A 19,427-nucleotide genomic window follows, 5' to 3' on the forward strand; every position below is an offset into this window, starting at 1 on the left:
AGAGCATGGGAGACTGCTGCTACACTTGTTGGGCCACATGATGAAATGATCCATTTCATTTGGAGGACATGTGAGAGTGTGCAGTCAGGCACCGGGCCAGACTGAAACTGGATCGCAGCACTTGGTTGGCAAGCTGTGCTGGTCAAAGTCTTGGGCTCCATTAAGTTTATCTAGTCATGCTATCAGCACATATCACAGTCCCATCAAATCTTCGCCACATAGTTAAGGACAATCTTGAATACAACATGCGCCACACTGTCATGTCATTCATCCGATAGACACGACATGCTGCTCTTTTGGTTAGCAACAGAGTTTGAATGGGCTTGGCACGTCACTATTTCATGTCCGTGGGCACACAATAGAATTGAAACTTTTCGCTTCCTAGAATGTTTCTTTTTTTTCCATCCCTCCTGGACACAGAGAGAGAGACATTTTTTCCACACTTTTTTTGCCTTTTCTCTTGTAGCTGATACATCCGACCTCTATTTGACGAAAACATAGCATGTACAGCACAGGTGTCAAACTCAAGGCCCGGGGGCCAGATCCGGCCCGCCAGGTCATTTTATGTGGCCCGCGAAAGTAAATCATGTGTGTCAACTTGCTAAAATCTGTACCGAAATATCAATTTGCCACATGTGATACAGAACGTTGAGATTTTGCATTAATTTTGTGACCCTGTTTATACTCACTTGAACAATAATTGAACACACTATTATAATTGACTTGATTTATTTCAAAACTAGTAATCTATTAATTTGTGTACAAGTGATAATTTTGTGGTTTCACTGTCATAACGACCCTCCGAGGGAAGGTGTAACTCCAAATTGGCCCGCGACTAAAATGAGTTTGACACCCCTGATGTACAGGCTTGGAATCAAATGATCACCTACATGGCAAGTGTTTCACGATTGAATCCTAATATTGTAATTGTATGGACCTCTAATCATTTCAATTCAAAGGCAACATGTAATTATTGCGTGTACTGTCGCGTTTCAGCAACACAAAATCACAATCTTTATCATTGAACAGTACAAGTGTGTGGTTAAATTAAACCTTTTTTGTTTTAATACTGAGAACATCATCATGTGTAAACTGTTTAAAAAAAAAATCACATCCAATCAAATGTACCTAAACATGACACTTTATTGAACATTTTTTTTCCTGAATTAGTTACAGAAAGAGTTATGTGTGTTTTTTCATTATCATAATTTGCTAAGAGTGGGGGTGAGGGGGGGGGGCGGATGAATGAAGCTCTACGTAGTCATGCTGCGTCACTGCACAGTCACAGCTGTGAAAACCAAATATCACACCCATCAGCTGCCCCGACAGAGCAGTCTGAAGGCAACACACAAAAATAGGACAGGACAGGCAAGGACGAGTCAAAACCTGGGGGAGCATACGTGACGGTGACCTGCCCCCTCACCCAAAACCGCCCATCCACCACCTCCAGTTAACATAGAAATGTGCAAATTCACCACATTTATATCACAGAGATGATATCAGGTGGAACATTTTGTAACCCCCTTTCAAAGTCTGGACTGGGTCAAGCGATGATGTCTTTTTTTTTTTTTTTTTTTTTTGAAAGACCCATCTGCCTTCTGATGCGAAGCTGAAGAATCCGCTTCCTTTGAACGTGTCATCCAACATACACTGAGAAGAAGATGGTTGTCACATGACCTCCACATAAATAGCTAGTATTCAAAAGCACGTCGGAGAGAACAGTCTTACACATGTAGAAATGGCGCTGAGCATGCACATATACATACTGTAGGTAGTCAACAGTGCAAAATCTACAAAGTCATGTTATTGTTTTTTTTTTCAATACGTCACACTGAGTGAAAACATCAAGTGTTGAAAATGTCTCCCGATGACGCTTTGACATTTCGAGTCAAGACTCGTTCACGTCATCAGAGTTGACTCGTGCGCATATTCATTTATCGCCTGTGCTTTATTATTTTTTTTTTTAAGCCTTATGCTGTTAACTCTTGACTTCCTGTATGCCATGATAAACCCTGTTCCCGTAACACTTGTTCCCGTTGCTGCCGTTAACTCATTCACTGCGGTGGACATTTACTCCGGTCAACTGGTGTGTGAGCTTCTACCAGGGCTGCACAATATATCGCAATATATAGTCATTCTTTTTGGTTGATCTCAAAATTTCATGGCGATGAACTTTTAATTTGGACAGGTACATTTTTTAAAGTTTGGCTGCTGTCAAAATTGGCTTGCCTTGCATTTCACAGCCAAGAAACGAGTTGACAAAACGGTTGTCCCTTTTATTAATACCCGACTTAACGATATAAGTGAAAACAACTTTCGTTTTAAAATTTTTATTGGAAAGTTTTTCCAACTTAAATGACAGTTTTTAGTTTTTACAATGTAGAGAATAAAAATGTCACTTTTATAGAAATATAATAATAATAATATTGCAGTAATAGTGATATCGCAATTTTCAGCACTCGTATCGCATGTTTTTCTTGTATTGTGCAGCCCTACCGTCTCCTGCCACCAACGAATGTATTCATCATCATCATATGTCGCCAGATGTTTTTCAACAGGTAGACACAGAAGAGGGTTTCGCTCGCGCTTCCTTTGGAAATTTAGATTTGTAAACCACTAGTGACTAAGGCGTTGCATGCCTCTGGACTTGAGATCAGCACAGTTTATGAGTCGAAGATAAAGATGAGGGGATGAATATCAACTTGTCATACCAATTACAAGGGGGAAGAAATGCCAACACGTTGGAAGCCAAACAGGTTTAGGCACCTTAATTTTGAACAGAGAAGGAAATGTCGTGCGAAGAGTGTATGTTGCGGTAGTTAGTAGAATGTCTGTGGAGAGAATGAGAACAGATGACACGCTCATGGAGTAAATGATGAACGGCATGTAAAACAACGAACAGCCATTCAAATCGAGCCATCACAGAAAGATAAGTGCTGCTGTTTTGGTTAGCAACAGGCGTTGAGTGGCCCTTTATCAGTTTTATAGTTTGAGGTGTCACAACCACAAAAAAATACTGTCACCAAGTTTACTGCTTGACATGTTCCTTTTCACACACAGACGCATCAAATGTTTCGCCACTTTTGGGTCAGAAACTGTTTTTTGGGGTAGAAACTAACTTGAATGATCTGTCAAAATGCTCTAAAATGGCTGGCAGTGAATGAGTTAACAATGGTTCTTGACCATGTTAACCCCTGTTCCTCTAGCTCTAGCTGATCGTCAACCTTGTCCCTGTAGCCTCATGCCTGTAGTTCATGTTGACCCTGTATCCTGTATTCCATGTTGTCACTCATTGTTCCTGTTGCCCATGGTCCCATTTACCACGGTTCCTGATCATGTGATCTTATTCCTTGTTCCTGTCGGCGGTCTTAACTGCTGTTCCTGCAGCCCATGAAAGAAACCTTGTTTGTGTGTCTCATCCCTTGCTCATGTTGCCTAACACTTGTTCCTGCAGTTAATGAGATGAATCTTGTTTCGACAGCCTGTAACATCAACCTTGTTCCTGTAGCTCATGCTAACCATTATTCCTGACTATATTAACCCATGCTCCTGTAACCACCCTTGTTCCTGTTGTAGATGTTAACTCCAGGTTTCTGGTAGCCCATTTTGTTAACTCTCTAATTGTATATGCCACTTTAATACCTGTTCCTGCAGCCTGCTCTATTCACCCTTGTTTCTGTAGTCAGTGATATTAACTTGCCCCTGGTGCCATCCTGTTCCTGTATGTGAACCCATGTTGCAGTTGCCCATGTTTTTCACCCTTGTTCTTTGTGATGGTTAACTATTGTTCCAGACCATGTTAACCCTTGCTCCTGTAGCAAATGCTTACCCATGTTACCGTTGCCCATTGAACCTCTGTTAACCTGTGCCTTATAATAACCCGTGTTCCTGTAGCTTGTGATAAATCCTGTTCCCGTAGACCCCATTAACCCATGTTCCTGTACCCCATGTCGGGCCTGTTCATGTAACCCTGGCGATGTAGCAGGACAAGCAGTGTTTGGGCCTGTCGTGTCATCGCTCCTGTTTTAGAAACAGACATAAAAAAAAATAATAACTGCGGCGGCCTTTTCTTAGTCATGTGTTGCTGTGAGGGCTCCACTGCACCCGTTCCGCCGCTCTGATTTTTGTTTCAACTGTGAACAGGATTTCAGTCTCGTCTCTCTTCCTGCATGAAGTGCTGCAAATTATTTATAGCTGTTTTTTTTCCCCACGCTGATGCACAAACAGAGAAGAAAAAGACCACTAACTGGATTTCAAATATTTTGGCCTAAAAAAAAAGCATACAAAAGTTTTCAAGAAAGAAAGTATGAGCACGCAAATGCATGAATACAAAGCAACCATTTTTAAAGGAATTCAAATAAAATTAGCAATTGACAACGTTAAAGTATGCATTTAAACCAGTGAATCCCAACCATTTAGCACATGAGTGTGAAAATGATTTAGTACGAATATTGCACCTTTGTTCATCTATCTCTGCCAGCAATGTATAGTAACAGGCAGGACAATTCAATGCTCTTCCGCTAGATGGCAGAAGGTGCAATTAATCTACGTGTTGGGTTGTCCCCATTCAGACAACAGAATGAAATACAGTAATCCTTCATTTATCGCGGGAGTTAAATACCAAACCATCCACGCAATACAGCAGATACACTAAGTAGCAATCAAATACTTTTTTAAAAAAAACTCTGCATATGGTCCAAAACATATGCACGTGAGATGTACTCTCTTAAAACAGTTCGGTTATTTCATTAACTCAATTTTGGGATCCCACAAACTTCGACGAAACAGGCTCAAATTTGACACCGACTGAAGTCAATAAGACATTTGAGACAAGCTCATCATTATTTCAGGGGACAGAATTTTTTGTGAGATTTATGTCTTGGCCCGTTAAAGGTTGGGAAACACTGGTCTAATTAGACCACGGTTAATTCATAATTAAAAAGTAAACGAGCAATCTGGCTTTTTTTTTGTATGTATATGTAATGTATATACAGTACACATCACTACTTGAGTATGTACACAGCTCCTCCAGTACAAGTCGGTGACAGGATGAAGGAGAAGCAGCATTGAAATGGAGACAGACTCTCGTGAAGCGAGAGTTGTCCTCCAGACGGCAGGAGGAAGAGGAAGAGGGCCGCTCCCACTCGTTTTCTCTGACGGAAGGAAGGATGATTCCACAGTTGCACCCTCCCGCCTCATTTTGCTGCCTCGCATTGCAAATCTGCACACACGTTGCTCTAAATATAGTGTTGTCGCAGAAACGAATGTGCTCCATTTTCTCCCATAGTGATAAAATTCCCCGGCGTTTGGCCTAGATTCACCAAGGCACCGATCAGGATGATCGCTTCCGGCCTTTCTGGATAGGTGATATTATTATATATTTTTTTTGTATTGTCATTTTTCGTGTCCATGCCAAAAAAAAAAAATGCATGGGGGAGAGGGGTGCTTCTTGTTGTTGACACGGTGAGAACTGATGGAGGACAGAGCTAAATGAAGGATGTTCACAGTTTTAAGGGTGCTATACAGTGCTGCAGTCAAGCCAAAGTCGTGTTGCTTTCCATTTTTGCCGCTTTTCTTTCACTGTCTATTGGTCACAAAGGCCTTCTTTCCACATTTGTGTGCTTGAAGACATTTAGCTCTGTCCTCCATGGCCTCCTTTTTACACACAGTATTTGATTGGCACAGAGTCTGTACAGAGTAAAAGTGGCATCCTTGTCATTTTTTTTTTTTTTTTGAAGTACGCTCGCCTCCCCTTCGAAACTCCGCACCGCCCCCCGCGTCGTTTGTGCGATCTCCCTCCACTCACCACAGCTGCCTCCCCGTGTAGGTGGGAGGGGCCGAGGGCACCTGCAGGGTGTGGCACAAAAGGGATTTAGGTTAAGTCTGTCAAGCGGTATAATGTGTTTATTGTCAACATGAACCAATCACATTCATCCTCATGGTAAAGTGGAGGCAACGCACGTCCCGAATCAAGTTCAGCTGTTCTAGTAGTTGCCTGAAGGTTTTGTGATAAGACTGCATGCCAGGTATTGGAGCTGTTTATTCCTTCCACTTTGACTAAGGTTCAAATTCCATCTGAAAAAAAAAAAACAGTCCCAAGCATGATGCGGTATGTTGTTTACATTCACTGTGAGTCGTGAAAAAAAAAGCTCCTAAATGCATGTTTTAGCTTGAATATGTGAACGTGTGAGGCGGATTTGTTTGGAGCCTTTCGGCAGTCAAAGACGATCGACAATACAGCACTAAAAATAGTGACAAGCTGCAATATTTTAGCCGGTGTTGCCCTCGCATCTGCGCCGCGCTTGTGTGGTTGGGTAGCAGCTAAAATGCAAAGTCAGAGCAGCCATTCGTTGTGTCGAATGGGCGTCAGGACAGATAGCATTGCGCGCACAAATCGACGTCAACGGCGTGACCGTTTGTGTCCAAGCTCATTCGTGCATGTGCTAACGAAACGCACGCCTCCATGGAAAGCCATTTGAGCGGTGATTCTAAATCCTTGATACCTAGCTTCAGGTCAATGTACTGGTATGCACACAATTCAGTGGTGACACACGAATAGAACAACTGTGACAAAACAGTGATGTTTTTTGCACTCCTGTATGCCATTACTGCGCACTAGGACACCTTTGGCACAGTAAATAGGACATCGGCATGCCATTAACCCTTTCAGGGGCAGTGGTTACGACAGTGGACGGCCAGTAGTTGTCAATCAAGAATATCAAATAGATGCTGAAACGGCTTTTCCTAACCAATCAGAGCACATTTGATACGCTTGATAGTCTGTTTAAGGCCAGTGTACCAGCGTGTTTGCTCACTAGTAGCGCAACCACTTGTTAATAGTGTGGTAAAACTGTGGCATTTTAAAGTTCTACTAGTCAGCAACTAGTAGTGCATGGATATCTACTAGTGAACAGTTTTGCCTCACTAGTAACTAATGTCTTCATCGTCTGCAAAAAAATTGTACCATTAGTGAGGGAAAAAAAAGCATCGTAGTAGTGTGTATGAGCCTTAGGCAGGATATCAAGGATACCGAAGCTAATTGATATCATTGATATCGAGCTTTGTACTCGTAGGCAAAATATGACACTCGCACATAAGTGTCAAAGTCGAGGCCCGGGGGCCAAATCTGGCCCGCCACATCATTTTATGTGGCCCGCGAAAGCAAATCAAGCATGTCAAGTTCCATGATGCTTGCTAAAGTCTGAACCAATATTTCAAATTGTCATATGTAATCCACATTAACGGTCATTATTCTCGACTTCTGTTTTTAAAACTAGTTATTCATTCATTTGTTGTGCGTTCTGTATGTAGTATGTGGAGGGGATTTAAAATGGATATGGCTTCCCAAAATTCATAACGGCCCTCCAAGGGAAACTGTAACTACAATGTGGCCCGTGACAAAAATGAGTTTGACACCCCTGTACTAGCAGTAGAACTGTTACTTGTGAGATCGTCGATCCCAAGGACATTGAAAATCTGCTGAAAGAGCTTTCCATTGGCTTGGCTGTAACATGCAGACACTTGCAGCTGAAAGCCTCGCTTTGTCAGAATGATCCGGAGGCGCACATGTGATGGCGCATGCAGTCCGGTTGGCGGGCGGGCAGGCGACCGGCCGGCGTGTGTACCTGCGACTGGGAGGATGTACTCACCGCTCCCCCGTTCAGGATCATGGTCATCTCGGTGGGTTGGTAGACGTTGCTGCGGAAAGGGGCGCTCGGCCTGGCGCCCGTGTTGTTGGTGTGTTGTCCGCCACCACTGCCGGCGCTGCCGGCGCCGCTTCTCAGGCCTAGAAGGAAACATTTGTCATTGGCTGATTGTGACTGAGTCATCACACATCTTGAGCTGAGTGCGTCCTGCAGTTATACAGTGCAAATCCCCACCCCATTCACATTGAATTAATTCCCTAACTAAGCATGTAACTTAATGTACGAGTGGGATAGCAAATCAATTTGCTCCCCTGAAATCTATTGAGGTTCCGATAATCTGTTCCAGCCCCACCCCCTCCAAAGTTTTTTTTAAACATGGTTTTAATAACAATTGTACTATATATTATAAAAACAAAGAAATAAACTGGTTTCATAAAGTGTAACTACTATCGATTATGATTATGATATGGCCGGAAGATTTAAGTTATTTGTTCTTTTCAAATTGGCAGAAATCTATATTTTCATATTATGACATAAGACAAATATAATTAAACTATTATTAAATTTGCAAAATTTGGGGGATTTTTGACCATTTTTCTCGGTTGTTTAGCAACCTCAATAGATCAAAAAAGATGTTATTTTACAATATCTATTCATATATTCTTTATATTAGTATAAATTTATGTATTAATTGCTCAATTAATTGGTTATTGGTATTTTATTCCACCAAATAACGGAATCTGTATCGGCCTCAAAAAATAAAATAAAATCAGTTGAACAATAAAAGTGGGGCCCTAATTACTATATACTATATACAATATACTATATATAAATACAATTGGAAGAAAGAAATACATATTTCTCAGGTGACTAATGCTCCAAATGGCCTGGTTCCAATTTTGAAATACAGGGCACAGTCCATTTATTAGACTCTTTTCTTGATCCTTCAATGCAACGTCAGAGGAACTCCCATTTCTAAGATAGCCGAACCCATGAAACCAGCCTTCAACTCCCACAAAAACTTTCAAATGTGAGTCCGAGATTGATAGCAGACTCAGGAAGTAAGTGGATGTTATTTATCCTCATCAAAGAATTATTGATGGATTTAATGGATGTTTGGATTTCGGCCGCTATTTGCACTGAACCATTTTCCTCGATGATAATGATCACAATACAACCTAAGGAAGTGAACACGACAGCATATGGATCATAGAGAAAGCAAAACCGACACTGCAAAGCAGCACAGGGTGAGCCAAGTCCAAAATTATATTTGGCAAAATGCCCAAATCTGCCACACATTTCCTGTACGATATCCAGAAGAAGAAAACCATTGCCGCATAAATCACCAAGCTATTAATCCCCCAAATTTGATTGGAGCCATAAAACACGGAATCACTCTCCTTTAAAAAAAATGGAGTTACTTCGCTCTTGTTTGGTTCTACGCTGTCAGTTATTCACTTAAAACGGTGCCGCTAAAAGTCGTGACTGTAGCATACCTGCGGTGTTCTCATCGTTGTATCCGTAGCCTTGGTTCTCCACAAACTGCCTGTGAGAAAGCGGGATGTCCTCATCGAAGCTGGTCTCCCTCATCCGTGTGGAGTTCTGCGACGTGTCGAAGTAGTCCGGCGCGGTGGGCTGCGGTGGGGGCTTCATACACATGTGCGCCTCGGGAATGGCGTGGAAGATGAGCAGCAGCCAACCCTGGGCCACCAACGCCATGGCCAGCGCCGGCTCGTCCCACTCCGGCGACTTCCTCAGCCAGTCGTTGCCGTATAGATAGAAGCCCACCCATGCCACCCACAGCAGCAGCGAGAGAAGGCAGGTGACCAGCAGCCAGACGGCATTGCAGCGCCATTGCCGCGTCTTGCCGCACAGGGCCAGCGCGGCGGCAGTCAAGGCGGCGAGCAGCAGCGCTAGCACGTAGCTGCAGGCTAGCGAGAAGTCCATGGGCAGGTACTGACAGGCGCCCTGGCCCTCCCTCAGCACGGTCAGGAGGAGCCACTCGGCGGCGATGATGCCCTGCACGGCGCTCAGACCCAACGCCAGGCCCGTCAGGGCGCAGCCGCCCGGGCTGCGGTGCTCGCGGCCCACCCGGCGCAGGCGGACCCCTTGCACCAGCAAGCAAGAGAAGCAAAGGGCAAAGAGGAGGCCCCACAGGGCCCGCCGCAGCACGCACAGCGACTCGTCCCGCTCGATCAGGTAGGCGAAGCTCAGGCTGAACAAACCCGCCACGCCCAGGAGCAGCAGCAGAACTGGCCCCACGCCGCTGCGCTTCTCGGGCTCGCTGATGTGGCGCAGGCGGCAGAGCAGGACCAAAACCAGCAGGATGGCCACCAGGGTACCGCCGGCCGCCACGCTCTCCACCGCCACACCCCATACGGCGTCCAGGTCGCACAGGAGGGTGTAGGGTCGCCCAAGGCCCCAACCGCAGCCTGTGGGGAGCGCCTCCGAGTCCTCGGGGTCTTGACCCATAGCCCCGCGGGTGAGCAGCAGCAGGAACAGGACCAGGGGGAACGCCATTTCTTTGAGAAAAACAATCAAGACAAGGCAAAGGTATGTGAGGGAGGGGAAAATGTTCCAAAACAGCGATTGCGCTCGTAAAAGCCGTAATAAAAGCAGGAGGAAGCCAAGCACAGAAGCGACTTGTAAAAGACTCCAGACGCAGTGTTTGACCCGAAAGAGCTCAATTGGAACTTTTATGAACCTTTAAAAGGCCAATTGACCACATTCGCAACCACAAAAGCATAGAAGCCGTTTGCAAAGCTGAACTCCGTTTTAGCCATGCCGGCATGCTGATGTAACCGACAAAATACAACAAAGTTACTTTTACAGTCTCAGCCTTTATCCCCAAATTATGATTTTGTTGTATTTCTCATCGGAAACAGCACAAAAAAGCATATTCATCTTGTTTTGGGATTGAAGATGATGAAATGTATCAGCCATTTCCAAAATGGCCTTGCAGTTGTAAATGACACGTCGTCCATATGACACAGCTTTTCAATGACATCATACTCTTTGAAGATGATGTCATAAAATTGAGCGAAATTCTTCAAGGGAGAAACTAGTTGTCTTTTGAGACTTTGGAAAGAAGAGATTTGGGAGCCAATGCCCATACATAAGTCCTGAATCGTAAGATAAAAACAAACCAGAGTGCCAGAACTAAGAACTAAAGTCTTGAGTCTCGGAATCGCTCAATAGTTGGGCAAGAGGTTTCCAGCCTTTATTTGCAGATCGAAATCACTGGACATCGAACTGCGTGAAAACTGAACACCAGGATTAGAAACTTTCTTTTTGATGGCATAATAAATCCTGCCAAGCCGTTTGCCTCTAATCACCTTCAACAGATATAACTTAGTCCATTGGAGAATACAGGAATGAATGATTAACCACTTCAAAGTGTTATATGCTTTTTAAAATTTGTATTTTATTAATTTTTTTGGCGGGCGGTGCTGAAACCACTCCATGCATGTTTTAAAGGAGTATCACACTACTTTGACAGTGTCAACTCAATCTTGGCATCATTTTCTTCGCAAAGGTCCAATTTTGTATGTCACCAGATTGTGCAGATGTACCTGATGATGTGACTGGTGACACGACACATGCAAACCAGCGCACGATTGTGATTTTTAAGTCGCGCTTGTTTACCACCGAAAGTAAGTGATCACTATTCATGTCTTTGCCACCTGCGGAGTCTTCTAATATGCATGCATGGTGCATATTCATGTGTATCTAGCTCTTTCATGTGTCCCGCAGGGCTGCACACCCGCTGAAATTCTTGGCCCTCCCCGTTTCCCTCATGGAGCCTTCGCACCCGCTCAAACCCCAACGCCCCCCAACATACCCACGCCCGCACTCACACCCCCAGCTGAACCAGAGATGAGTCACCAAAACACAAAGATAGAGACCAAAACAGTGGTCTGTGATTTGCACGCCACCTTCACATTCAAGACGCACTTGAGCTCCTCCGAAAAGCGCCGTTATCCCGGCCAGCCCCGCCGGTAACCATGGTTACCTCCCCCATCTTGACGGAGACGAGAGAGCGCTCGCTCGTCCGTATTAAGCGGAGTGGACAGCTCCTCCTCTGTCTCATGTTTTCCTTTTGAATTCGGCCCCGATCTTCGTCTTTGTCACCTCTTAATGAGCGAGTAAGAAAGAATACAGTGAGGACCCTCACAACATGAGGCAGGAAGACCTTGCCCCCCCCCCACCCCCAGTGCCATCACGGCCCCGTGTCACACTGTCACTCCTCACACAGATGGTTGCTCTGGCTGCAGGAGACACACACACACACACAAGCACACACAAGAGCCAGTGGCAACACACACGCAATCACATGCGAGCAGTCACTTGCGAAAATCACAAAGCAGACCTTTACACGCAAGCACAAGATGCCGGACATCCCACGAATCTTTTTTTTTTTTTAATTAAATTTTTTGTTGAATGTGAGTCACAATATAGAAATACAACTTAACAATACAATGAACACAATTTCACCGTTTGTTGTTCACACCCTATTTGTAAGTAGTTTTTTTAACGGTTTATTTATTCGGGGGGGGGGGGGGGGGTTGTTGTTGTTTTTTAAGCGGTGTAGAGGCAAATTTGGAGTTGTGCGCCTCCAGCGTTGTACCACGTTGTGCCACAACATGCCGGGCAGCACTGAGAACTACTGGAAGATGTGCAGTGTAAATAACAGCAAGCAGAAGAAGAAGCTTATTTTCGTTTCCTTTTTTTTTTCTATCGCTTGTTGTATGCTTTGCTTCTCTGTGTGTGTCCTGAGTAGCATTTCTTTGAAGGCTAACAACTACCGCAACATTAATGCTAATTTTCTTTAGCCTGTCAATTGGGTTTCACATATGTTAGCATTAAGCTAAAGCACTTTCCATTCGATGTTATGTGGTTTGATGCTTCTGCCTCAAGAGTTGAGACATTCTAGGTTCACTGATGATCCGTACCTCAATATTGAGCACAAGAACTACAGAAAATGGGTGGGTGGATGATTTCTGTCTTGGAAAGTCACAAAATGCATCGCATTCAGTTGTAATTGAACAAAGAGAAGATGGTGTTTCATTCTGTTTCATTTCCCTCCTCCACGTGAAAAGCCTGTGATTTTTTTTTTCTTCCAACATCATGTCTCCTCTGCATCTCTGTACCAATGACATGCCCTCTCCTCCCTTCCATTTTAGTTTCCCCCTCCTTGCTCTTCCTCGCCTCCATTCTGTGCATCTTATGTAACGGGAGGAAGGATCCAGCTCCTGCCAGTTGCGGGGCTGCTGCGGCATGGCTGCCGCACATAGCCTGTGTTGGAAATCACTCTCTATCCACCATGCAATGCCCTGTATGGCAAATTCAGCATTTTCTGGCGCTGTTTGAATGTGTAGTGAGTAAAGGATATTCCCTACATCAGTGTTTTGCAAACTTTGAGTCAAGGCAAACATTTGACAGAGCGGCACGCCACCAAATAAAGACGTGACAAACTTTGCTACCTAATGGCGGAGCATTTAATTGCTGTGCCTGACAGTCCTGTATACACCACTGGCATAGACAGAGTAGCTAACGAATAGCATCATTGTGTTCTGTGTGAAAAATAGCTCACTGGTTTAGTGAGGATTTAGTTACACTGCCCTAGGTGGCCTGGTGCTGGTATTCTGTTCAGCGCTAATTATATGTAAGTTGTTTGCTCATTTTTACATTTAAAAAAAGGTAAAATTATTTTATTATCCTTAGGCGTCATTAAAATGTATATTGCTAATAATACATTGGCTAACTTGACCAACTTCCCGAAAAAGCGAAGTACCTGTCACCTGTCATCAAATGGTGAGTAGTTTTACTTTATTTGAATGTTATTGTGCCGGTGGCCATTTTACATTTGTGTTAACAGTTCACTGAAAAACATGCTGCACACGTCTTGTCTTCCGCAACGCACTTTCTGGAAAAGGACACATTTTACCCGCATCTTCAAGTCAAGTGAGTCTTTTTACTCTTTTACTGATTGGCTCTTGCAGTAAGACTGGCCATCAATCAAACAAAAATGACATCATTATATTTTTAATGTGTTATTGATAAGCAACTCAACATTAATATTTCACAACACGAAAATAACTACCATGATAAAATTAAATAATATTAAATAGCCTGGACAGTGTTTGGCTACATTCTGTTTGGTTTCTGAAAAATCTCCGGACAGGATTGGGATACCAAAATCGCAAACACAAATAAGAAGTTTTGACAAAAATATATTTATTTACTAACAAACAAGAGTGACAAAGTACAACGAAGGACGCTGATAACAAAGAACCAGGAAAAGGCGAGAAACAGGAAGCACTTGCAAACGGCGAGGAATGAGAAAAACGTACATTTCTTGAGAGAATCCAATTCACGAGAATACAAACTGAAAATAGACAACCAGAAAGTACTTCCAGGAAAAACACTATGAACTAATGTGGTGAAAAGCTAAAAAAAAATGTCACGAACATCTAGAAAATTGAAGCGCTTGGAGTCGTGAGCAAGGTTTAATAATTCGACAGCCGGTTATTGGCGTGGCATGGCTTTTAAAGGCAGCTAGGTAACGAGTCATGAGGGACCGCCCACTGTCAAAAAACAAACAAAAAAAAAACAAAGCCAATATGACAGGACCATGAAACACTCTGGCCGTGGTATTTTGCCTCCCAATACCACGCACTTAACCCTGTTAGGGGCGATTTACAGGAACTGATGAAAAACCCGCTTCCATCCTTGCTTAGTCCTTCCTTTTTTAAAAAAAACTTCTCGTCCTCTGTCCCAAAAAAGGATGGCTATCCGGGACGGACGGACGGACGCATCGTTTTGTCCCAGGGATGGAATTGCATCTCAGGTTATGACTGTGGGGTTTTTTTCAGCTATTGAAGTTACTGTAATGGGGGGGTTTGATAACAAGAAAATGCTTACAATATAGCTGTTATTCATTAGATTTGAGAATTTGAAATTTTGGTACAGATTTTAGGAAGCACCATGGAAGTTGACATATTTGATTGGCTTTTGTGGGCCAGATAAAATGATATGGCAGGACAGATTTGGCCCCCGGGCCTTGAGTTTGACACCCGTGCATCACACGTCGTAAAACCAGTTTCGACTGGCATTTCAATGGGAAATATCGCGATTGCAGTCAAGTGGGAGGAATTCCATTTGACCTTTGAGCTTCCACTGCTTTTTTGAACTTTTCACTTCTGCTATCTTGAGCAAGAATTACGCGTGTTGAGCAAATGACACGAAATCCTCTTTCTTACTCACAGACCTGCTGACAGGACACATGCTTGTTGGGAGGGACTTTTCCGAAACAACAGCGCTGTTGTTCGTGTAGTCGCAGTGCTATTATTTGGCTGCCATTAGTCCCCTTTTGGACAGCTCGCAGGCAACAAAATACAGGGCAGTGTAGTCGCTCCACTTCCTTGTTAAACACCATCATGCATCCATCTGTGTCTGCGCTCACCGCACTGATGTCGGCGGTCCTTTTCATCTTCAAGAGTGATATATGACGCAGTAAAACAGTCAAAGTTGCAGATGAAATTTTAGGCCTCGAGGGGGAGGGGGGGAGGGATCAACTGGAGGGTGAGAGTCAACATGCGGAAAGTAAAAGTAGATTTGCCAACGTCTTCGGGGCGTCTCCCATCGCCCTAATTAGGTCTCATTAGCATGGGACAGAGGCTCGCAGCAGGAACATATGCTAATTGACTTGCCAATTAACAGTGCCAGTGATTAATCCTTCACATAAACACATAATGTGGGTTGTCAGATGGGGTATGATGGTGTGTGTGTGTGTGTGTGTATGTGTGTGTATGTGCAAGGGGTGCTCGAGGGGTGCTCGAGGGGCACATCCCAAATGGTCCGAAATAGACTCCGAGTCACACTTCCAGCCAAGGTGTCATATGTCGTCTTTCATTTTCACGCTATATAAATACCTAACTCACACACGCAAGTGACGGCAATTGATTTGCAGGAGACCGTTAAGATAATAAACGATGGGAGCTGGCAGGGAAGCCCAAAAGTGTGTGTATGTGTGTGACCTACGGGAGTGTCCAGATTTTTCATTTTTTCAATTGCGATACGACGCCAATATTGCAGCCTTGAGGAACGCCCGATACCGAGATCGATCCAGCACGATATCAGCTGGAATGATATGTGCTTTTATTTATTGTTTTTTTTTTGGGGCGGGGGGGATGTTAGAAAAGAGACTTGATCAAGAGACTTGATCAAGTGATACCCTTCAAACAAAGAACAATAGTCAGCAACAGTAGGAATGAGCAAACATGAGCCATTTCGACCAATTCTACATGCCAAATCCAGACGCTACTGGATAGCAGAGCGTTGGGATTGGACTGCTTTTATATGTGTGCTAATATCGGAGATTTTGGATGTACAGTAATCCCTTGCGATTCAGCACTTCATGTTTTGCGTGTTTTTCCAAAATACTGTATTCATAAAAACACTCGAAATGGAAAATCGAAATGCATCTTTCGCATTGTTTCATGTTGATGTACGAGAGATGCTTCGTTGCATGCCGAACGACTCTGAGGCATGCCTGTACTGTACTGTACGTGCCATGGGCACTCATTCAAGGTCAAGGCACGTGATTGGTTACCGGCGCTACATCGACCAATGAGAGCACGAGTCCATTTATCCCGTGAACTGATTGGCTGTGTATCATCGTGGCCTTCAACGGCGGTGGCGCGGGCCTAGCTCGCAGCCTTGACCATGTCAGGGTGTCTTATTTTGAACAGCCAAAACTGAACTGTCACTTCAGCCTTCGTCTGGGCTGTCATGACTTCCTTGTTACGTGTCTAAAAAAAATAGATGACTGGGTCGGGAAACGTTCAAAATAAGACACCCCGACATGGTCAAGGCTGCGAGCTAGGCCCGCGCCACCGCCGTTGAAGGCCACGATGATACACAGCCAATCAGTTCACGGGATAAATGGACTCGTGCTCAGTCAGAGTTTTGTTCTTTATAAAAAAAAAAACAACAACAACAACAACCATTGATTAAAAAAAAAAGGAACCATGAAACTATTTCAACGAATAAGAGGACAAGATGAATGTCAGCGCTACCCATGACCATGTTTTTCTCCAATTTAAAAACCTCAGCGACAGCATCAGCGCCTCCAGCAGAAGAATCTCCAAGTGAAGCCCAAGCCTGTAAGAGTCAAGTGAGAGCTGCCTTTTATGCAACCAACGCAACTCTTTGCCTCTACCAGAAGGCAATAATGGTGAATGTTAATTACACCTGTCATTGTGTGACGAGAGAAAAACACACATTTACATACTTGAAAATTCTGGGGTGGGGGATTCTACTTTGCGGTTTTTCAATTTTCACGGGAGGTTCTGTTCCCCATTCACTGCGAAAAACTAGGGATCAGTGTGTGTACGCGTGATCTTTGTGTGTGCATTTGTGTGAGAGAGTCTGTTTCTGTGATCTGTGTGTGTATGTGATCGGCATGTGTATGCGTTTGGGGGAGGGCTCGACGCATGGACACAAATGGAAAGGGGAAGCAGGGACATTCCCGTTTACAAAAAAAACTGTCTTGGCACACGGTCCACACATGCGCGCGCGCACACACACACGTACACACGCTATGACACATCCAAATCCTGCAGCGCACTATTAGAACCTTTGTAGTTCCCACTCACCATCATGCCGAAAGACAATTAAAAGTCTTCCGCGAACACATCGTGCATGCTTTTAGATGTGAAGAAGCCGAAGATTCAAACCCAGAAATTGAAGACTGTGAGCTAGCTACCACGCTGTCCACAAATTAATCCAATTTCCGTAATTTCAGGTGGAGAAAAATTTGATTCTACATCCAGACAAACGGGATGTGGACCAGCCTGGCCAATTTCAACCTCAAGAGTTGTCCACACAACCTCCTTGGTGGAGGTAATGCAGTGGTGTCTCGAGATTTTTGGAATGTGCTCCGAATGAGAAAAATAGCACCGTATATTATTGTACTTTGTACAAACATACAGAAATAATTGAATTAACCAGATTGAAAAAGAAAGGCATTTTTCTTGAATACAATGGACATTGTGCTGCTGCTGCTTCTAGTTTGTGCACCTTGGCCACCACGGGGGGGCAGTATAATATACATACACACTCGAAGAACAGTTTCACGAGTCAGCTGCAGTAATATTGGTTATTTTTCGCAGAGCATCATGAAAATATGCCCGTGAGTTTTCTTATATTCTCTGTCTATATGTGTTGCTCCATTCTTTGTGTTCAAATAACTGTTGCTCCGAGGGACGCTGCGACATTGATGCTAATCGTCAAACCTCGATGGCCTTTTGCATCGTTCGATAACATTAAGAACGCAGCTATCCCAAATAGACAATATATTTAGTTTAACATCAACCGGGAGTGCCAAATCACTACTTGTTGTGAAAAGAGTTAAATTCACTTCCAGTACGTGCTGCTTGTAGCTCAGATTTTTCCTCTCAAGGCAAAGCAAACAAATTGGCCGAATGACGGCTCGCATCGAAAAGCACCGCTGTAGCCCAAACAACACACAAGCCGACAGTAACGAGGCTCATATCACCAATAATCTGTTGAGCAACACTAATGCCAATGCATCCACAGACGCCCGTTTCCACGTAGACGGCCTCTTTCTGATAGTGGTACCCCAGTGGCTATTGGAGCTTCATTTTCAGATGAGTTATAGGCAGCACAATGTTGGGGTTCCCACTACCCCATCCCCCCCACCACCACCACCTCCATCCTCCCCAAAAGGTGGGTGCACTCTTGCTTTTAGCTGACCTAAGGAGCAGCTGAATGCAAACGCACACACACACACACAGACGCACACACTTGTTAGAGAATGCTCTTTTTCCAGCACCCCCCACCAATTCCTCTCCTCATGACAATGTTGGCCACATGCAGACTCCCCGGGGCATTCCAGAAGAGCGTTTGTTTGAGGCAGCATTGTTACAAATGTGTGTGTGCCTGGAATAAAGAATGACACCTCACCTCCTAACAATGATGGAGTGCTTGGCACTCCCCAAAATAAACTACCGTGTGCATGTGTGTGTGTGTAGTGGGGGATGAAAATGGACCACGTCAGAGCCAACCGTGCATTTACACCAAGATGCTTTTTTTGGGGGGGGGGGCGGTGTCAATGATGCTGAATGCATAAATACAAAACAAAACAACAACAACAAATCCTTTGGGCTTTATGCAGTCGTGCATTCATTACACCCTTCTCCTCCCCAACCCCCATCTACCCCAATGCATAGGACATGAGCTATTTATGGTGACATGAGGAACACCACCGACCTTTTTTTTTTTAATCGAAGCAAATAGATCCGCTGGTGGGTGGACGAGTGATGGGGGGCGCAGGGTGCTGTGCGCAACGTCGACCAGACTCCGTGCTCCAAATGTCACATTTCGGAAAGAGCCTCGTCGCCCGCCTCAACTCTCCGCATCCACACGCGCGCCGCCGTCGCAGATGCTTCCGACTGTCTCGCTTTCGGAACCGGCGGTGGGCGCAGCAGCCCGAATGGCATATGTACGGCAGATCAGCTGACCCCTGTAGCCGCGGATGTGTCCCGGCAGGTCCGACACAGACGAGGGTGGTTGTTTCCCTTTCTCCCCCTCCCTATCACTCAAATCCTTTGTTTAAGCATCTTGCGAAATAAAAAAAGAAAGCCCACCGCGCAGGGCAAGGCGCCGTGCTAGTCCGTTTAAAGTCCACTTCGACGCTCGCTGCTGCTCAACGAATGAGCGCCACGCAAAAACTGCGCTCCGCATAACGCGCTTGAA

The 19,427-nt window shown here is 44.5% G+C and overlaps 1 protein-coding gene across 5 annotated transcripts; it reads right to left on the bottom strand.

Moving 5' to 3' along the window:
- Positions 1-1,125: 1,125 nt before the first annotated feature.
- On the bottom strand, positions 1,126-19,427 carry gprc5ba (G protein-coupled receptor, class C, group 5, member Ba). 5 transcript variants are annotated; one of them, XR_015103196.1, is made up of 5 exons: positions 18,942-19,288; positions 9,143-10,168; positions 7,650-7,786; positions 5,962-6,075; positions 1,126-5,847 (listed from the first exon to the last, which is right to left on the bottom strand). XR_015103196.1 is itself a non-coding variant. In XM_086132868.1 (4 exons), the coding sequence occupies exons 1-4, from the start codon at positions 19,413-19,415 to the stop codon at positions 5,803-5,805; spliced, it is 1,329 nt and encodes a 442-aa protein (XP_085988994.1). In that variant the 5' UTR covers positions 19,416-19,427; the 3' UTR covers positions 1,126-5,802. The 5 variants fall into 5 exon arrangements, 4 of the variants coding, with proteins under 4 accessions (XP_085988994.1, XP_085988992.1, XP_085988991.1 ...); XM_086132868.1 differs by lacking the exons at positions 5,962-6,075; positions 18,942-19,288 and adding an exon at positions 19,319-19,427 and having other exon boundaries at positions 7,626-7,786; XM_086132866.1 differs by lacking the exon at positions 5,962-6,075.

Source organism: Hippocampus guttulatus, chromosome 16, assembly GCF_054856545.1.
Source record: "Hippocampus guttulatus isolate MCC_2025c chromosome 16, RoL_Hgut_1.0, whole genome shotgun sequence".
Classification (NCBI taxonomy): Eukaryota; Metazoa; Chordata; class Actinopteri; order Syngnathiformes; family Syngnathidae; genus Hippocampus; species Hippocampus guttulatus.

Coding starts and splice junctions, on each gene's coding strand:
- gprc5ba (XM_086132868.1), bottom strand. CDS start 19,415: ATGCGGAGCGCAGTTTTTGCGTGGCGCTCATTCGTTGAGCAGCAGCGA. Junction 10,169..19,318: donor ACGGCGCCTTGCCCTGCGCG/GTGGGCTTTCTT, acceptor TTTTTCTCAAAG/AAATGGCGTTCCCCCTGGTC. Junction 7,787..9,142: donor CAACGATGAGAACACCGCAG/GTATGCTACAGT, acceptor GTTTCCTTCTAG/GCCTGAGAAGCGGCGCCGGC.